Here is a 19,048-nt window from a genome sequence, read left to right on the forward strand (position 1 = left end):
GCTCTGGGAGAACTTCTTCCTCCTAACAGAAACCATATATAATTTTTTTCTACTGTCCTTCTCTTGCACCTATCCTTTTTCTCTCTTCTACAGAGAAGTCCCAAACTCCAACAGACATAAGTACTCATCAATCAAACTCATGTACTAGTGGAAAAAATAGAGCATCGCATTTCATCACACACCAATATAGGATAAAGACATCAAGGTTTCAGAGCAAGCTCTGAAACCTCTCTCTCTCTCTCTCTCTCTCTCTCTCTCTCTCTCTCTCTCTCTCTCTCTCTCTCTCTCTCTCTCTCTCTCTCTCTCTCTCTCTCTCTCTCTCTCTCTCTCTCTCTCTCTCTCTCTCTCTCTCATATCCTCGCAGTGTCAGGGGGGATGCCCCCTCAGGCGCCTCACCTGACACTGATGGAATAGAACTGACTGATAGAATTCATATTGGTAATCATGTTACACGGGGGAAGATTGACCTCGGGTCATGGTTTTGCTTATGGACCCTCCCAGGGACAGAAATGGGGCTTTGTGGTGGGCAGGAGGTGGTGTTACCAACTCAACACAGTGAAATCCTGAGACATTGAGGTGGTGTTTTGAAGGGGTAAGGGGAGGGGGGGTTCTTTGAAACCTTTTTAGAATGTGGTATGTACCTTGTTTACCACATGTACCTTGTTTAGGTTTGTGGGCCCAAAGCACTAATTCTGTTCTGAAAATATATTCAGTTAATGGTCTTGTCTCTGAGGCGGCTTGTTTCAATAGAGCATTATAGTTGTTTTGTCTGATAATCTCCGGAACCCTTTCAAAATAACACCTAAATGAATGTATACAGTTAACAGAAAATGTTATATTTTCCCAGGAAGTGGAGCACCCAAGAGATTTCCCTATAGGGCACCCAAGCAAAGCCCTCCCAAACATATAAACAAAACGATTTATTGCACTAAATGTCAACTTGTGAAGAGCAACAAACACAAAAAAATAGAAGCACAAAGTGTACCAGCAAACATGCGCAGGGGTATTAGCATATTATTGGTTCCTAACGGCTCACCACAAAATCATTAGTGCAAGAAATTAGACGAGAAAACTATTGTACGACCAGCAATGTTTGAGCAATTTCCCGAATCTAGTAGGAATGGGCATCATTAGTGAGACAACCTCGTTAGCGAGTGACGCTTGATGTAGCTTAATTTTGGTATTTCAATTGCTGCCTAGAAAAGCTTAGAGAACCATGATTACTAATGGCCCGCTCAAATGTCCCATAATAGAGAGAGGCCCACGATGAACACTACTTACAGGTCAGCCCAAAATCACCCTTAAAAAACTACAGATAAACATTCTGTATAGTACATAGACTACAAGCCCCCCCCCCCCTCCTCACTCTCTCATTATTTAAATCTGCAGAGCGTTTTATTTTTTTTCATCTGTGGAGAACAGCATGGAGTGTTGCCCCCAGTCAGCCAGCAAAATTTATTAACCAACAATTTAAAGAAGCAGGAGGCTCTGAAGTCGAGATGAGACAAACGGGTTCTCGCTTTGCTCCAGTTTTCTCTGAAAGCACTTCTGTCAAGTTTTTCCCCGTCCATGAATTGCCACAGCGGCTTGCCATGTGCCAAGGATACGATGTGTACACATATACAGACTACAGTACAGTTTTGTAATCTCCTCTATCGGTCCAATGAGATGGCTCCAAAGCTTTATCTGCTTTATGCCATATTGATATCATTGACACCAATATGGAACACTATTAAACTATGGTAATTCTGAAACTATGTGACAACAAACTACAACATTCCTTTGGGACCAGTTCCTAAACAATCTCACATCTCATTAAGATTTTCCTCGAACAGGCCCATACGTTTGATAGCCACAATGACATTTAAAATGAGCATTTTCAATCAAAGATGCCATTCTGTTGGCAACGGTCACCAATCCATTTCCAGTGCCCTTTGAGGCCCTCCCAAACTGATGTATGACCCTAATTATGACCACAGACTGTAAGTCCTGTAATGGTTTAGTGTTAAATATCCTATATTTCCATTTTGAAAATACATGAGGATATTCAAGGCTCCAGGAAAATGCACTGAGCTTTGTTAGTTATGCTTGCTGGGCAGTGTACGTATGTGTAATTGAGTGTGTTGCTTGGGGGAAAGGGGGGGGGGGGGTTGTGTGTGGTTCAGACCCAGAGAAGAAGACACAGCAGAAAGATGAAGCTCGCATGTACGGGCAGAGCCAACAGAGCAAAGAGCCATTAAAACAACAGCAAAGTTCTCTGTTACAAGAGAGGGGGAAAACTGTTTTACCACTGAACAATTACAAAGAGCTACAGGATTACAGTTACAACCTAGGGTAACTGTAATCCTGTTACAGTTACCCTAACCCTAACAACACAATTATCTACCTAAATATTGTGTGACAGGTGACACAGGTATCCTATAGAATACCCCATTCCTTAAGAAAAGTAAGTTTTATATAAATATTAAAAATATATATATAAATATATATATAAATATTTTCATCACCAACAATTATGGTTGGTGGGTGAGGCTCTAACTCAGATACAGCTAAGAATCCCAAGTTGCTACCCAGTGCAAACACACATTATAGGCCTAACACAACACACATCCAGGCCTGACACAACACACATCACTCCCACCTGGAATCACACTACTCAAGAGTTTACAACAGAACCAAGGTGCTCGGAAATATGTGAAAACTTCTCCACTCTGTCTACAGCATCTGCTTTGGGGCCCCCAGGCGTGTATCACAAGGGGGCAAACAGCAGGCCTATACAGCATATCGGCAAACAACCTGCTGATCCTCTTCCCTCTACTCCGAAGGGGATCAGTTCTTATCTCCTATCAGAATACTCTAGCTGGGCTCGAGCAACACGCCTCAAGTTCTTCAGAAGGGTCGGACACACCACTCCCGCAGCAAGAGAACGTGTGTATGCGTGCGCACACACAACTATAAAAGGGCACACACACACAGCTGTAGCAGTCTTCACACTGGCACATTGTGTGTGTCTTTAACCGAGAAGGGGGTGGGGGGGCTTTCCTGCTGTCATGCTGACTTTCAGCCCCTCTACATGGCAGTTTGCTCCCCTAATGGCAGTCATTGTGCAGAGGGAGCCCCCGGTCATGTTCAATTACCCCATCTAAGCACACTGGTCTAATCTGTTCGGATAATGCAATCGGCAGATGGCTGCAAAATGGAGGACACATATATATATATGTCATCCTTCCAACAGGAGAACGTGTGAAGCCCAATAAGGAACCGAGTCTCGTCTGACTGAACATAGCCTCGTATGGAGATAGCGAGTATCTGCTAAGAGTTCTCATTATCAGTGTGCCTACCAGCAGGGGAGCCACTTGGCCAGGCGCACGGCGAGCCAAAGTGTCATTTGACTGCATGAGGAAACACAGATCTCAACACAGCACGCTGATTTTTCCGATGCCGGAAGAGTCGCTTTTATGTCGGACCAGATGTCAACGGGGAAACTGGTAGGCCGATCCGGCCGGGTGCCGACCGCATGTGTGGTGCGTGTGTTATGTGTGCGTGGTCCGTGGTGTGTGTGGTACGTGTGGCGGGGCTCGCTACTCACCCCAGAGGCTTCTCCAGGCGACTGGCGGGTGAGCCTACAATCTCCCCCAGGGTGCAGAACACCTGGCCCAGGAAGTCCTGGAACGGGGAACAGGGGGGAAGTGTAGAGAGAGTAGGGAGGAGCAAGGTTTGGGGAACGAATTTGGGGGGGGGTGAGGCGGTAAACAAGAAAGGGATGACAAAGACACTGTGTGAGGAGCGTGAGGTAACAGAGTGGCGTGGCGTGCGTTCATTGAAAAGCATTGTGATATAAAGAGTAGGCTGAAGGAGGTGGACACGTACGTTGAAGTCGCAGGGCTTCCATGGAGGAGGAAGAAGAGGAGGAGGAGGAAGAGGAGGAAGAGGAGGAGGGGAACACCGGGCAGCAGCATTGACACAACAAAGCATTTCATGGGACAGGAGGCAATAGACTCAAACAGTCCAAAATGTCAAACAAGTGTAAGAGGGGAGAGAAGCACAGAGCAAAATAAAGTAAAAAAGAAAGAACAAAAGAAAGAAATTGAAAGAGAGAGAGGCGAACAGTTGTTTTGAGTGTGTGAGTGAGGTTGTTCAGTAAAACCAATGTGAATACATAACAAAATGCACAAAACACAGAAAAATTACAAATGTAAAAATCATAATACATTTTCTGGTGATATGCAAACCATGCACTACAAATACATTCTCATTGTGTGTGTATGAGTAATGTGTGTGTATGAGAAATGGGTTTTTATCAAAGCATCTTCAGTAAAGTAAAATAACAAACATTCATTCGTCTTCATTAAACTATACCTGAGAGACCATTCCTTGTTTTGTTATGGAACATTCCAGAAAATATGAGGAAAATAAATTTGAAAAGCTTTGACAATGGTGATAGGCAATGTTTCAGTCCGTACTGAAATGTACTCATGAATATGCATCACATCTGGAAATGTATTTCATGATTTCTCATCAGCCATGAAAATGCATGGCAATGCTTCCATGTGACACATTGGCCTGAATCAAAGATGCTTCAGGGAGCACTGTACTACCACCTTCTCGTCCCAAAATATACATTGCACGTTTTCATCAAATATACATATATATGTCCAGTGGAAAAAGTATTTGGACACTGACACACTATTTGTTATTTTGGTCCTGTGTTGTTTCCATTTTATAGGAAACAAGGACCTTGAAGTGAAAGTGCAGCAATATTGGATGCATATTGGATGAACCCTATTGTTGTACTGTTTTGGAACACAGACTGTTCCTAAGCATTAATTACTGCAATGCTGTTAGAACTGTTCACTTATAGTCCTTGAATATCTGTTGTACTTACTATTTTGCATTTAAGTACACCACTCTAGATAAAATCATCTGCTAAATGAATAAATGCAACCAGTTTATTTACTTTCCAATGGGTCTTCCTTGGTCTACCAGACTATATTCAATAGTTTAACTATAGTCTATTTTGTTTTATTTCTGTTTCAAAGCGAACAGCTCTGGACATGACTATTGTTCCGTAAATATGTATTTTCACTTTCACAGATTCAATTGCATGGACAATGTTGGATTTTATGTCCTCAGCAGTCCATGCAAAAGCCTAAAATTATGGCTAGACATGACTAGTCATGACAACTTCTTTTACGCATACAAACACAAATTATTACACCTGTCTGCGCGTAGCTTTAGAGCCAATTGAACAAATATATGTAGTACCCTAGAATGGGAGGACAATGTGCATGAAGAATTCAAATATCTGAGTGGTTCATCTGTTTTGTGTTGATTAGTAACCCTAAATTAAAGCTAACAGTCTGCACTTTCACCATATAAAATCCAACAAATACAGAAGACAGATATCAAAAATGTGTCTCTGTCAAGATGTTTGGTGCAAATTGTATATGACCATTTGGAAGACACAAACTGTGGTTTGCATAAAACCAAAACAAGTGGGGCATGCTTTAGAAACCAAGGTTTCCATCAAATCATTTCCATGCTAGGGCAAAGCAAATCAACAAGCATTTGATATGGTGTGGCAGGCTCTTTACAAAAGCTTCATCCACTTACATGTTTGGCCAGATCTGGACTTTTGGAATCAATATCATATCTGAAATCACAAGAAAACACAGAGAGACAGCCAAATCTTAGAGGGGCAGAGGAAATCTGAGGCATGACTTTTGAATTGTCATCTTAAATGAGTGGATAAAAGTAAACATGGACACAACACAACTTAAGTCAACCATAAAGTCACGTCTCTCGAAAAGGTCAGGCTGTTTATTTCAGCCTGACCCATTAAAAGACCGTTAATTAAATTTGGAACACATGGACAGGCCATCATTAAAAACAGTAAGACCATTCATTCACCTAATCTACCGTTAATTCACTGTTTCCATTGTTTAGGACAATTCTATAAGCTTCTACATCCACACTCTCCATCATTGACATCGCTAGAGACGACTTCACGTTCAGAAACAAACGTTTGGAGGAGCTGTCAGTCAACTTGCAGTAAAAGTAATTAAACTTCAGTAAGCCCTTAGTTCCACCTTTGCTATAGAAAAGAAATGCTAATGTGGTGTACGATAATCGGGAGAGGATATGCTTCCTCTCCTTCCTCAAAGTGAAGATATGGTGTATCATGAAAAACATCCAATAAAGCCGTTAATTTGCAAAAAGATCCTCGGATACTTTACTAAATGTTTATCAATGTTTTCAGCAACGGGTGAAAGGAAGAAAAAAGAGGCTAAGGAGCTTCTCAGATTTCTTTTTCTTTTGTTCAGGTCTGTTTGACAATGAGGGGAGTTCAGAAAATGATCCTGCCTCAGCTGTCAAAGCGCCTGTCGGCTGATATGGCCTTTTAAAGAGAAGACGGGGGCTATTCAGCAACAGTATGCCAGAGGACTGTGTGATTCTTAGGGTACCGGCCTTCAGATATTCGCTTTGCTCAGCGAGCTCCAAAATGGAAGATAAAATCCAGCGTATAAAATATTTATAAAATCTCACCCCACCATGCACCATACCAATCTAACTCACCGCCACGCAACAATCAAAAGAGGCGATTAATAATTACACAGGAGAGAGCTGAGGTGTTGGAAAAGGACGGAAAGAGGGGGAAGTTGGAAAGAAGGAAAAGAATAATAGCTTGAGAATTGGGAATGGGAGGGAAGAAAGGTTTGGATAGGCATATCTGTACATCTCTCACATGTACACACACACAAACACACACACAGCCTTGTCCTCGGAGGACTGGATCAAACTGAATAACTCACACGTCAATGCGCAGGTTCTGCTTCTCCTCGAAAAAGTAGTCCAGAATGTACTTCCTGACAAAGTCTGGGTTTAGTGTGTTGTCAATCACCTCGGTTCTTCCAAACTAGATCAGAACAGAGAGGAGGAAAGAGCAAAAGAAGTGATGACAGACAGAACGGAAGATAGAGTTGGGCTGTGAGGAAAATAACTTGACAGCACATACATACATTGTCGCTCATGCTATAACATACAGGTACTTACATTATTTTACACAACCATTAATTCCAACCAAGTAATTTGATTGGACAAGAGGCATTCCATGATTACTGATATTTGGAGATAACATTCACTGGGACTTTTAACTGTACATGTCTCACTCCACTTACATTATCTAAACATTGTAACAAACATAACACTATTTACAGTATATTATACAGTACCAGTCAAAAGTCTGGACACATTTTCCTTTAACTTTTGACTGTTACTGTATATTTAATATAAATCTTCTCTCCCTATGTCTTCCTCTCTCACTCCCTTTCTCTCTGGCTAACTAATCATTCCCCCCCTTCCATCTTTCCTTCTCCCTCCCTGTCTCTCTGTGGACACACATAAGCTGATAAACAGATTTGTTCAGGCAGGAATCGATAATCATATCTAAATATAATGGATGATGGGCTCCTAGTCTTCTCTACATCTATCTCTCCTCCACTCTATTCTGTACTTGTCCTGTCTGTCGGCGGAGGGCTTGCGATGCTGGCAGCATCGTGGCTCTTGTTGCCACTCAGTTAATTAATACTACATTTTCTCCATCATGCCTTCTCCCCACTTCCTCTCGTACAGTAGTGGAGTGGAGAGGGAGTGACACTGAGAGGGAGAGAGGGGTGTTTGGGGGAGGCGGGGGAGGGGTGTGTGCACGAGAGCTCTGGATTTGTTCTTGTTACATAACAGAAACACTTGTCAGTCCATCCAGGGGTCTCCAGATGCCTCTGCAGGGGAGACTGCAGGGGACTTGGAGGACATTGCAAACACTGGGAGAGGGTCTCCAGTGTTGGTAGAGTGCATGAGCTGAAAATTATACAAACTCAGCAAGGGGGGAGGGGGGCAGAGAGAGGGGGTGAGAAACCTAAAGAAAGAGAGAGAGGGGGGAGAGAAACACTGCAGTTTGGTCCTCTGCGCTAATTGTGTTCAAAATGAATAATACATAGCTTGAGACCCAACATGGGGATGCCATGAATAAATGATGATGGGTAGAAAGTGTTACCATAAAATGACAGAGTGAATTAATTATTGCAGACTTAGGTCTTAATGACAAGATGAAACACCAGGACTACAGTGCCGTTCTGATGGAGGGAAAGTTTGAGCATTCCTCCAATTAACTGAGACAGGACAAGTAGGACTTGCCCGGGACTGGGGAACTATATATCCCAGAATTCCCTTGACCACACTGTTGAAATTCCAGATTGGATTGGGAAGTCGGACAGTACTGTGTAGACATATGGATGTAGATGGGTGTGTACTACAATTAAACATGAAAGGGGATCCTCTGTGACCATCCAAGTTTCACTCCCTTTAAACACTGCATGTCCTTCTGCTTTCCATCTGTGCCCTTCCCTATTTCTTGCTATTGCATCCTTTTTTTACCTCTACACCACTTTCTCTATTAATTCTCCCCCCATTCCTCCTCCACCTATCTTGTTCTGTCAGACACAGAGCTCCTTAGCTCATAGATTGAGAGGCAACTATATCTTGCAAAGACGAGGTGGAATACATATTTCAAGGATGAAAGATGCTGGCTGGTGGCCAACAGCACGTTGACTTTAGTCTCGGACTCGTTACATAGAAGAAAAGAATGGGTATTAAGATTAGCCTCCATCGGCTGAAGAAGTAAGCTGTGTGTGTCTTCTCTAAGGGGAATAAGCCAGGGTGACCAGGTTGCCTAGACTACTGTAGCCTCCAAGTCCCAGACCACACCTGCTAAGGGGAATCTCAAAGCCCTGCAAGTGCATAACCTCCATCCCTCTGACATTAAAGATGGTGTAGGCAATGTTTTCGAGAAGCACTTTTTGTCATATTTGCCTAAATAACTTCACATCTAAAGGCTTGACAATAATATGAAATCAATCCTACATCTGTAGGCATCGCAGGACTGTAATAAACACGATGTCACGACGTGAGGTGGGGTTGGACCCAAACGCAGGGGAGTCGGCAGGCATGGCAGAAACAAGGGTTTTATTTCTCAAAAACGGGAACAGATAGGGTACTCACACGGACAGGTATGGTAAGGACAAGACAAAGACTGGACACAAAACAGAAACCTAAATACACAGAACCAAACGACACACAGGTGGACACAATAACGCTAACGAGAACAGATGAAGACAATGACAGGGAAACACTAGGGCAGGGCAAAAAACTGAAACCGGGGGGGGCACGGCTGTGGCCGTGACACACGACAAATCGTTAAGAACGTTCCGAGACTAATGATTGGAGGGGCTACCTCTATGTCTACCTACTTACCTGTGCGCACTCTGCCCCTGCACTTGACTGATAACTTACTGTACCTAGCTAATGTTACCGCTGCCAGCTGTTGATAGCTCACCAGCAATAGGTATAAATTCTATTATAGAATTTCCCAGTAGTGAAGGAAGTGAGTACTAACATTAGCCATGTTTATGATAGTGTTGTGTGTGTTCTTACATGTGAATGTGACATGGGGTAATTTGTGAAAAAAACGATGCTGCTCTCTCAAAATCTCTCTCTTTCGTGGACTAACTAGACTAGTCTCCCGGCAGTTCTGTAGTCAGGCAGCGCGTTCATGTGTGTTGTGGGAGTGGCTTTGAACTGATAGGGTGGGATATTATGGTTTGAATCGTTTGGAATAGAAGCTAAAATAGCCAGCTTCGCAAAACTTGCCTATACCAGCTTTAAATAGAATGAATTGCAGTTGTAGTGTTCAAACTTGGAATAATGGTTAGGCTCCATGTAATTAGTGTCTGAAAAGGTCAGCCTGGTTTGACATTACAACCCATACTCAGAAGAATACTAAAACTATACACACCTTTGGTAATTAACTATAGAAGGGGTAGAATAGTTGATGGGAGAAATGTAATTACATATTCAACTTGAATGATTACACATGAAATGTAACCTTATTACAAAATGAGATTATACTACTTAGATTGATAGAAAAACTGCAGAGGAGCAAGGCCAATAATTCTAATGTAGGCCCTGCCTATACTTATTGCAAAAGCCAAATACTTGAAACGTGGAAAGAAAACTTGAGAATTATAGGCTACGGTCTTAGCCATGTACTTGACAACAACAAACAACAAAAATAACAAAAAGTCACTGACTTTTAAGCAATAAATGTATGCAATGAAACATAGAATTTAGGATTCTTCCTACTTGGAATGTAGTACTTTCAGCTACTGGTTGCACTATCAGTAACATTGCACTACTGTACTTAACTGTACTTCGCCATCAGGCTCCTGTATGGTCATTGACATAGTCATTGATTGACCTCTTAATAGTTACTTACACACTGTCACTTTCAGCTGCTGGTTGCACTATCTGTAATTTTGCACTATTGCACTCACTGTACTCCACCTAGGTTAGAATAGGTTATAGGGTTGTAATAGGTTTTATGTGTATTTAGGGTTAGTGTAAGAGCCAATTCAACGTTTGTGTAAATTGCCTGTTATTTTTGTTTCTTAATAATTGGGTGTGCTCAAGCCTTCGGCGAGAGCACAACCTTTGTTCTCTCACATATATATTATTATTTTTATTATTCTTTTTGCCCCCCTAAAACTCAGTCAATATTTGCCGATTGAGTTGCTTCTATTGGGATTTACGTTCCGTTGCATGGTTTAGGCTTAGGTTAAGTTTTTGTGGCGAAAAGTGAAGCTAACGGTGGCTAATTTGCTAGCCACAGTCACTGACGTTACTAACGTCACTACGTCACTAACGTCACGAAAACTCGCGTGACTACCTCTAGCAGAACATTAATTTAGCAGCTCGTTAACTTCTGGGAGATAGCTAAGCTAACTACTTTACTGCAAGGCAGCTGCAGAAACGCCACAAGCAAAGGCCAGGGTGATAACTATTTACTAATTTTACTTTGTGATATGACACACAATTGTGATGTGTAATGTACAATATAAGCTGATATTATTAAGGAAGTACATCTACTTTCGGAAACAGTAGTTTTATTTCACTGAAGTATTAGCATCATGACATTAGCCTCTGTTGCCCGGGCAACACATAACAGTGGTCTATGATGCATCTGTTTTCAATCGTTAAAATAAACATTCCTCACAAATACGTTTTCGTTGTAGGATTTATTATGACATTAGATTACAAGTAAACGATTTGTGGGTGAAATTATCATTACCTGTCGTTTCAAACCAGTGTAGCTCACTGCAACGCTGTAGCCTACGCGAGACACTACAAAAACATCTACACAAGTCAAACGGCAACAGAACATGTTCGGCACTCCCCTTACTTAAATCAAAAGTCTATCTAACTACTAACCTGAACTTCATTGCCACAGCCTAAACGTTGTCCATCTGTTCATGAAAATAATTAATTTCAGCCTAAACCGTACAACGGAACGTTAAATCCAATTCAACCAACGCAATCGCTACCAAGACCAACACAGCAGTAGTCTAGTACTGTACTGTAGTAGTAGTACAATTTACCGGGGCAGCTTCTCCACACAGGGCTATATCGCACTTGGCGTTGTTACTGACAATGATCGCTACCAGTGAGCTTTTTATGAATGAGCGATTTTCCACTAAATAAATGTCAAGCTTATTTACGTTTTGGGGGGCATATTTTCAGTTAGCAGATGGTACTGTTTGAATCGCGATTCCATCTTCTACTGCCGGGTAACGTCGTAGAATAATCTTCAAAGGGGGTTCTTTATTAATTAATGAATGCAATGAGTAGGCTAAATGCCTGAAAATATCATGAGAAGGGAAAAACTTAAAATGACGTTTAAGTCATAGAGATTAGGTCAATTTTTAGACCGGTCTGCCATATTTATTTGTTTTGATTCAACGATGAGGCTGCCTCTTGCAGGGGAAATAAGACATCTATTTCATTCTACACTTCACTCGTATTTTCAGTTGTAAATGAGCAGCAAAAAAGAAGCTTTTAAATCTATGTAATCTTTATAAATAATAAGTATGCATTTTTATATAAAATATACAGAAATATCAGTTGTAAAAATGTCATTCAAAAACGGACCCCTGTGCAACCGACGAAAGCAAGCACACCCTACAATTTCCCCAGAAATTGTACCCTCTCTAGTTACAGGTTTACAGTGTGATTAGTATTTGTTTCTTGGATATGTACAAGGTGTATATTCTTTTATTTATTCCATTTATTTTGTACTATTAAATGTTTTGTAGGCATGCGGCGTGCCTGCGCAGTTCTGCCTGGCCACACTCACAGGAGAAATGGTAGTAAGAAAGACCATGAGGCTGTAAGGTAATGGAGGCAAGCAGCATGCAAGAAGAAATATTTATTTTACCGTTTTGAAAGCACTAAAAAGATGTAAGTTTTTTGCATATAAGTTTTTGGGTCAATAAAACCTGTACTCTACGTTTTTCTAAGATTTCTGGTTTAGCGTTTTTTCTACACGTACAATTCTTTTCTTTTGCACCTCCAAGGAATGCCAGTTTGGACTTTGCTCCTATATTTAGTAAAATAAATCTTCTTTTTGTTGTTTATTGAAAATCTCGTTTTATTTTTATTTTTGGTAACACGAGAAAGTTAGCTAACTAGGTGCTACGTATCCGTGAGGAGAATTTCTGGCCGCGGAGATATTTTCGATTTTTAAGCCTGGAACATATTGTCATCTGTAAATTTTGTTGAAGGACAATCTTTGAGTGGACTTAATTAACTTTTCCACGCTTTTCGATGGATTTTCAACCATTTCTGACTTGTTTTGAGTTGGACACGCTAGCTCTACGTGTAGTTAGCTTATGCTAACGCAAGAGAGTGGTTCTTGCACCTGATTAGTCACGCGCTGCAAGCATGGACACTAATATGGAGCCAGAGGACGGGAAAGCTGCTTCGAAAAGAGTGCCGAAGATGACTGTCAAAGCCCAAGAGGAACGGCTAAACCAGTTAATAGGAACTCGGAGAGCCAAGTTGGGACATTTGACTAGGCAGATGCGCGAAATCGAAGCCTTACTAGAGGACTCTGGTAACGTGAACAATGTATATGAATGTATAGCTGGTGAGTTTGCACAGTCCTTTGCTGTGTTCCAAGACATTAATAGTGCGGCTAAAGAGCTTATGTCTGAAGATGACGTATACTTAGATCAGTTAAACTGGTTCGAACCTAAAGCACAAGCAGTTGAGCATTTTGTGGATAAGGTTAAGGATTGGGTCGAAAGAGTAAAGGTTCGACCTTGCGAAGCTCAACAATGTGACGATGAGATTGGATGCGACGATAGCGTTTCTAGGATACTCTCGTACTCTCAAATACCCCTCTGTAGGAAAGCATCCGTTAGTAGTCAAATAGGGTCAAACGTTTCATCTACAACTTCCGCTAGACTAAAGGTTGAAACTGAAAGAGCGGAGTTGTTAGCAAGAGCTAGTACTCTGAAGCAAAAACAAGAGCTTGAGTTAGAAGAAGCAGCGCTCGCTGCAAAGAGAGAAAACTTGGAGCTTCAAACAGCTATAGCCGCAGCCGAAGCCAAGCTTCAGGTGTTATCAACGTACGAAACAGTACGAAGCGGTTCTGTTGTTAATCGTGCGTCAAAGGCTGTTGTAATCGTAGATACGAGCAGTAAAACAGAGGAAAAGGTCGAAACTGCATTGGATGATGTAGTTATTCCAAAATCGTTTTATAGTGATGCTCCAACTGATGCTGATATGTTTACAAAGCATGCTAGTGTTCAACGAGGGTTTGATAATGTTCAACAGTCTATGTCTGATGCAAATGTCCCAGCACAGGTTGAAGCAGGAAGTCTGTTCAGCATCATGCAACGTCAAAACGACATAGCTGAGTTTCTGATAAAACAACAGTCTTTATCTGCTCTCCCATCTATGAACATCCCAGTCTATAGTGGCGATCCGCTCGAATTTATCTTTTTTATCTGAGCATTTGAGCATGGGGTAGAGAGTAAAACTCAGAATGATAGAGATAGGTTGTATTTCTTAGAGCAGTTTACTCAGGGGCAACCTAAACTACTCGTACGCAGTTGTCAGGACATGCCTTTTGACAGAGGCTACAAAGAGGCCAAGAAACTTCTCTACCAACATTTTGGTAACGAGTTCACCATAGCTACCGCATATATTGAGAAAGCTCTCAATTGGCCAGTTATCAAGCCTGAGGATAGCAAAGCTTTAACAGAATTTGCTGTCTTTCTTACCGGTTGCTGCAATACAGTATGCAGCGTTGGGTATGTAGAAGAGATGGATAGCCCTAGCAATATGCGCACCATCTTATCAAAACTTCCATTCAGATGGAGAGAAAAATTGAGAATTATGGCTTGTGAATATCAAGAAAGAACAGGTAGAAGGTCCAGATTTTCTGACCTGGTTAGTTTTGTGGAGAAGCAAACAAAGATTGTTTCACATCCACTTTTTGGTAATATTCAGGACAACAAGCCACCAAAAGACAATACAAAGTTACAATGAAACAGATCGAAAAGTGAAATGAGTAAAGAAAAGAAAAATGCTTTTGCAACCAGTGCAATCGTGGTTCCAGAGTCTAAGAAACAAAGAGCACAAAAGGGGACTGCAGTTCACAGTAAGTTGTGTCCGTGCTGTAGCAATGAGCATAGCTTAGAATTTTGTGACGTTCTGAAACATAAACCACACAATGATAAGCTTGATTTTCTCAAGAGTAAAGGGTTGTGCTATGGTTGCTTGGTACCAGGACATCTGAGCAAAGGCTGTTTACAGAGACTTACTTGTCAGACATGTACGCTGAAGCATCCAACTGTGCTTCATATAACGGATAAGAGCTCTTTAACCCCTCATAGTCAAAAAAAGTTATCAGCTGATGCAGGTTCAAATGTCACAAGTGATGAAATGTGTGGCTTTACTGGGGCTGGTCAATCGACATGCGCTCTTGCCATTGTGCCAGTCAGAGTTAACCCTTGTGTTATCTTCGGGTCATTCTGACCCATCAGTCATTGTGACCCACCGTCGTATTGCGACAAATTTACCTCATACAAAAACAAAGTGAAGCATTTTCTTTTAACTGTCGGGCTGTCTCAGACCCCCCACATTGGAATGGTTAAAAGAAAATTATGTGTATTTGTTTTTGTATTGGGTAAAATTGGGTAAACACAACGATGGTTCGTTATGAACCTTTGGGTCATGTGACCCGAAGGCAGCACGAGGGTTAAGTCAAAAAAGAGTAGTCAAGAAGTGATGACTTATGCATTCTTGGACACAGGTAGTTCAGCCACTTTCTGTACTGAGCAGTTAATGAATGAGCTGAAACTTACCGGCAAAAGGTCAAACATTGTGCTACGTACAATGGGTCAGGAGAGGTCTGTTGGTACATGCGTTCTCACTTATCTCGAGATAAGCGGTCTGAGCGGGAATCAGTTTGTTGATCTTCCTCAAGTTTTTTCTCAAAAGGAAATACCTGTTAGAAGAGAGAACATCCCGCAACAATGTGATGTCAAAAGATGGAAATACCTCCAGGAGGTAAATCTCCCTCAAATTGATGCGGAAGTTGGGTTGTTAATAGGGACAAACATACCCAAGGCACTCGAGCCATGGAGAGTCATCAATAGCCAAGGAGATGGGCCTTACGCCGTCAAGACAATATTAGGTTGGGTCGTTAACGGACCTTTGGTTAGAGAAGGTATTCAGAAGGACGAGGAAGCGCCACTGGCGATGGCTAATAAGATTTCTGTTGTAAGCTTAGAGAATCTCGCTCAGCAGCAACTGAAGTATGACTTTCCTGAATGTCAGCAGGCCGAAAGATTGGAAATGTCTATAGAGGATAGGCAGTTCATGAAGTCTGTGTCTCAATCCGCAAAGCTTGTCGATGGTCACTACTGCATTGATCTTCCGTTAAAGAGAAAAGATGCAGTGTTTCCCAACAACCGTGAAGTTGCCGTGCAGCGTGCTCATTTTCTAATGAAGAAATTCAAAAGAAACGTGGGTTTCCATCAGGAGTATAGCAACTTCATAAATGACATGTTAAAAAAGGGTCATGCAGAGAAAATCGATGATGGTGAGGTTAAAGGTATCCCTGGTAGAACCTGGTACCTTCCTCATCATGGGGTGTACCATCCCCAGAAGCACAAACTTTGAGTGGTGTTTGATTGTGCGGCTGCTTACCAAGGAAAATCTCTTAATTCTCAGCTGTTGCAGGGACCTGATTTGAACAACTCTCTTGTTGGTGTGTTAATTAGGTTTAGACAAGAGCCGGTTGCTTTTGCAGCAGACGTAGAAGGGATGTTTCATCAGGTTAGGGTTCCAGCTAAAGACACAGACCTGCTGAGGTTTCTGTGGTGGCAGGAAGAGGCTGCACTAAATATAGAGGAATATAGGATGACCGTTCATACAGTTAGGTCCATAAATATTTGGACATTGACACAATTCTCATCATTTTGGCTCTGTATACCACCACAATGGATTTGAAATGAAACAATCAAGATGTGCTTTAAGTGCAGACTTTCAGCTTTAATTTCAGGGTATTTACATCCAAATCAGGTGAACGGTGTAGGAATTACAATACATTTTATATGTGGCCCCCCCCTTTTTAAGGGACCAAAAGTAATTGGACAATTGGCTGCTCAGCTGTTCCATGGCCAGGTGTATGTTATTCCCTCATGGGAGTTCGTTATTTCATTGACAAGGAGCAGATAAAAGGTCTAGAGTTCATTTCAAGTATGGTATTTGTGTTTGGAATCTGTTGCTGTCAACTCTCAATATGAAGTCCAAAGAGCTGTCACCATCAGTGAAGCAAGCCATCGTTAGGCTGAAAAATCAAAACAAACCTATCAGAGAGATAGCAAAAACATTAGGTGTGGCCAAATCAACTGTTTGGTACATTCTTAAAAAGAAAGAACGCACTGGTGAGCTCAGCAACACCAAAAGACCCGGAAGACCACGGAAAACAACTGTGGTGGATGACAGAAGAATTCTTTCCCTGGTGAAGAAAAACCCCTTCACAACAGTTGGCCAGATCAAGAACACTCTCCAGGAGGTAGGCGTATCTGTGTCAAAGTCAAAAATTAAGAGAAGACTTCACCAGAGTAAATACAGAGGGTTCACCACAAGATGTAAACCATTGGTGAGTCTCAAAAACAGGAAGACCAGATTAGAGTTTGCCAAAAAACATCTAAAAGACCCTGTACAGTTCTGGAACAACATCCTATGGACAGATGAGACCAAGATCAACTTGTACCAGAATGATGGGAAGAGAAGAGTATGGAGAAGGGAAGGAACTGCTCATGATCCAAAGCATACCACCTCATCAGTGAAGCATGGTGGAGGTAGTGTTATGGCGTGGGCATGTATGGCTGCCAATGGAACTGGTTCCCTTGTATTTATCGATGATGTGACTGCTGACAAAAGCAGTAGGATGAATTCTGAAGTGTTTCTGGCAATATTATCTGCTCAGATTCAGCCAAATGCTTCAGAACTCATAGGACGGCGCTTCACAGTGCAGATGGACAATGACCCGAAGCATACTGCGAAAGCAACCAAAGAGTTTTTTAACCCTTGTGTTATCTTCGGGTCGTTCTGACCCATCAGTCATTGTGACCCACCGTCGTATTGCGACAACTTTACCGCATACAAAAACAAAGTGAAGCATTTTCTTTTAACCGTTGGGCTGTCTCAGACCCCCCACATTGCGAAGGTTAAAAGAAAATTATTTGTATTTGTTTTTGTATTGGGTAAAATTGGGTAAACACAACGATGGTTCGTTATGAACCTTTGGGTCATGTGACCCGAAGGCAGCACGAGGGTTAAGGCAAAGAAGTGGAATGTTCTGCAATGGCCAAGTCAATCACCTGACCTAAATCCAATTGAGCATGCATTTCACTTGCTAAAGACAAAACTGAAGGGAAAATGCCCCAAGAACAAGCAGGAACTGAAGACAGTTGCAGTAGAGGCCTGGCAGAGCATCACCAGGGACAAAACCCAGCGTCTGGTGATGTCTATGGGTTCCAGACTTCAAGCTGTCATTGACTGCAAAGGATTTGCAACCAAGTATTAAAAGTGACAATTAGATTTATGATTATGTTAGTTTGTCCAATTATTTTTGGTCCCTTAAAAAGGGGGGGGGGCACATATAAAATGTGTTGTAATTCCTACACCGTTCACCTGATTTGGATGTACTGTAAATACCCTAAAAATAAAGCTGAAAGTCTGCACTTAAAGCACATCTTGATTGTTTCATTTCAAATCCATTGTGGTGGTATACAGAGCCAAAATGATGAAAATTGTGTCAATGTCCAAATATTTATGGACCTAACTGTATATTCGGTGCCACGTCGTCTCCAAGTTGCGCAATATATGCACTACAAAAGTGTGCAGAGGACAACAGGGACCTATACGAGCCTGAGGTAACTAGAACAGTGATGAGAAACTTTTATGTTGACAACTGTTTAAGGTCCTTGGCTACTGAGCAACAAGGCATCGCATTGATTCGTGATCTGCGTTCTATATGTGCGTCTGGAGGGTTCACTTTAACCAAGTGGATTTCTAACAGTCGAAGTGTGTTGGCATCTGTCCCCGAAGAGGATAGGGCAAAGGCAGTGAAAGACTTGGATCTGGAGAAAGACAGGTTGCCTATGGAAAGGGCTTTAGGAGTGAGGTGGTGTATAGAGACGGACACCTTTAGGTTCAAGGTAAATCTACAGGAAAAACCGTTGACAAGGAGAGGGATATTGTCTATGGTCAGCTCCATTTATGATCCCCTTGGAATTCTGTCTCCAGTTGTTCTTCTTGCAAAACAGATATTGCAAGAGCTTTGTAGAATGAGACACGATTGGGATGACAGCATTTCTGAGACTCTCAGACATCAATGGGTTGAATGGTTGGCAGACCTACAAAAACTAAACAATTTTCAGGTTAAGAGATGTATAAAACCAATTGACATTGGTGAAGTCGTTTCAGCCCAGCTGCATCATTTTGCAGATGCCAGCGAACGAGGTTATGGCACCGTGTCATACATACTTATGAAGAACAGGGAAGGTAAACAGCACTGTGCTTTTGTTATGGGTAGAGCGAGAGTAGCCCCATTAAAACCAGTTACTGTGCCACG

At 41.8% G+C, this 19,048-nt stretch overlaps 1 protein-coding gene across 2 annotated transcripts in view; it reads right to left on the minus strand.

Moving 5' to 3' along the window:
- The window catches only part of cpne5a (copine Va), a 90,741-nt gene that overhangs the window by 50,416 nt on the left and 21,277 nt on the right, over positions 1-19,048 (minus strand). Inside the window, exons 4-7 of one of the 2 annotated variants that reach the window (XM_062458286.1) lie at positions 6,813-6,916; positions 5,614-5,653; positions 3,871-3,885; positions 3,590-3,666 (exon numbers count right to left, since the gene is read on the minus strand). In XM_062458286.1, coding sequence (XP_062314270.1) covers positions 3,590-3,666; positions 3,871-3,885; positions 5,614-5,653; positions 6,813-6,916 — 236 coding nt within the window. The remainder of the gene's footprint in view (positions 1-3,589; positions 3,667-3,870; positions 3,886-5,613; positions 5,654-6,812; positions 6,917-19,048) is intronic. The other variant, XM_062458287.1, reaches the window with a different exon arrangement.

Source organism: Osmerus eperlanus, chromosome 4, assembly GCF_963692335.1.
Source record: "Osmerus eperlanus chromosome 4, fOsmEpe2.1, whole genome shotgun sequence".
Classification (NCBI taxonomy): Eukaryota; Metazoa; Chordata; class Actinopteri; order Osmeriformes; family Osmeridae; genus Osmerus; species Osmerus eperlanus.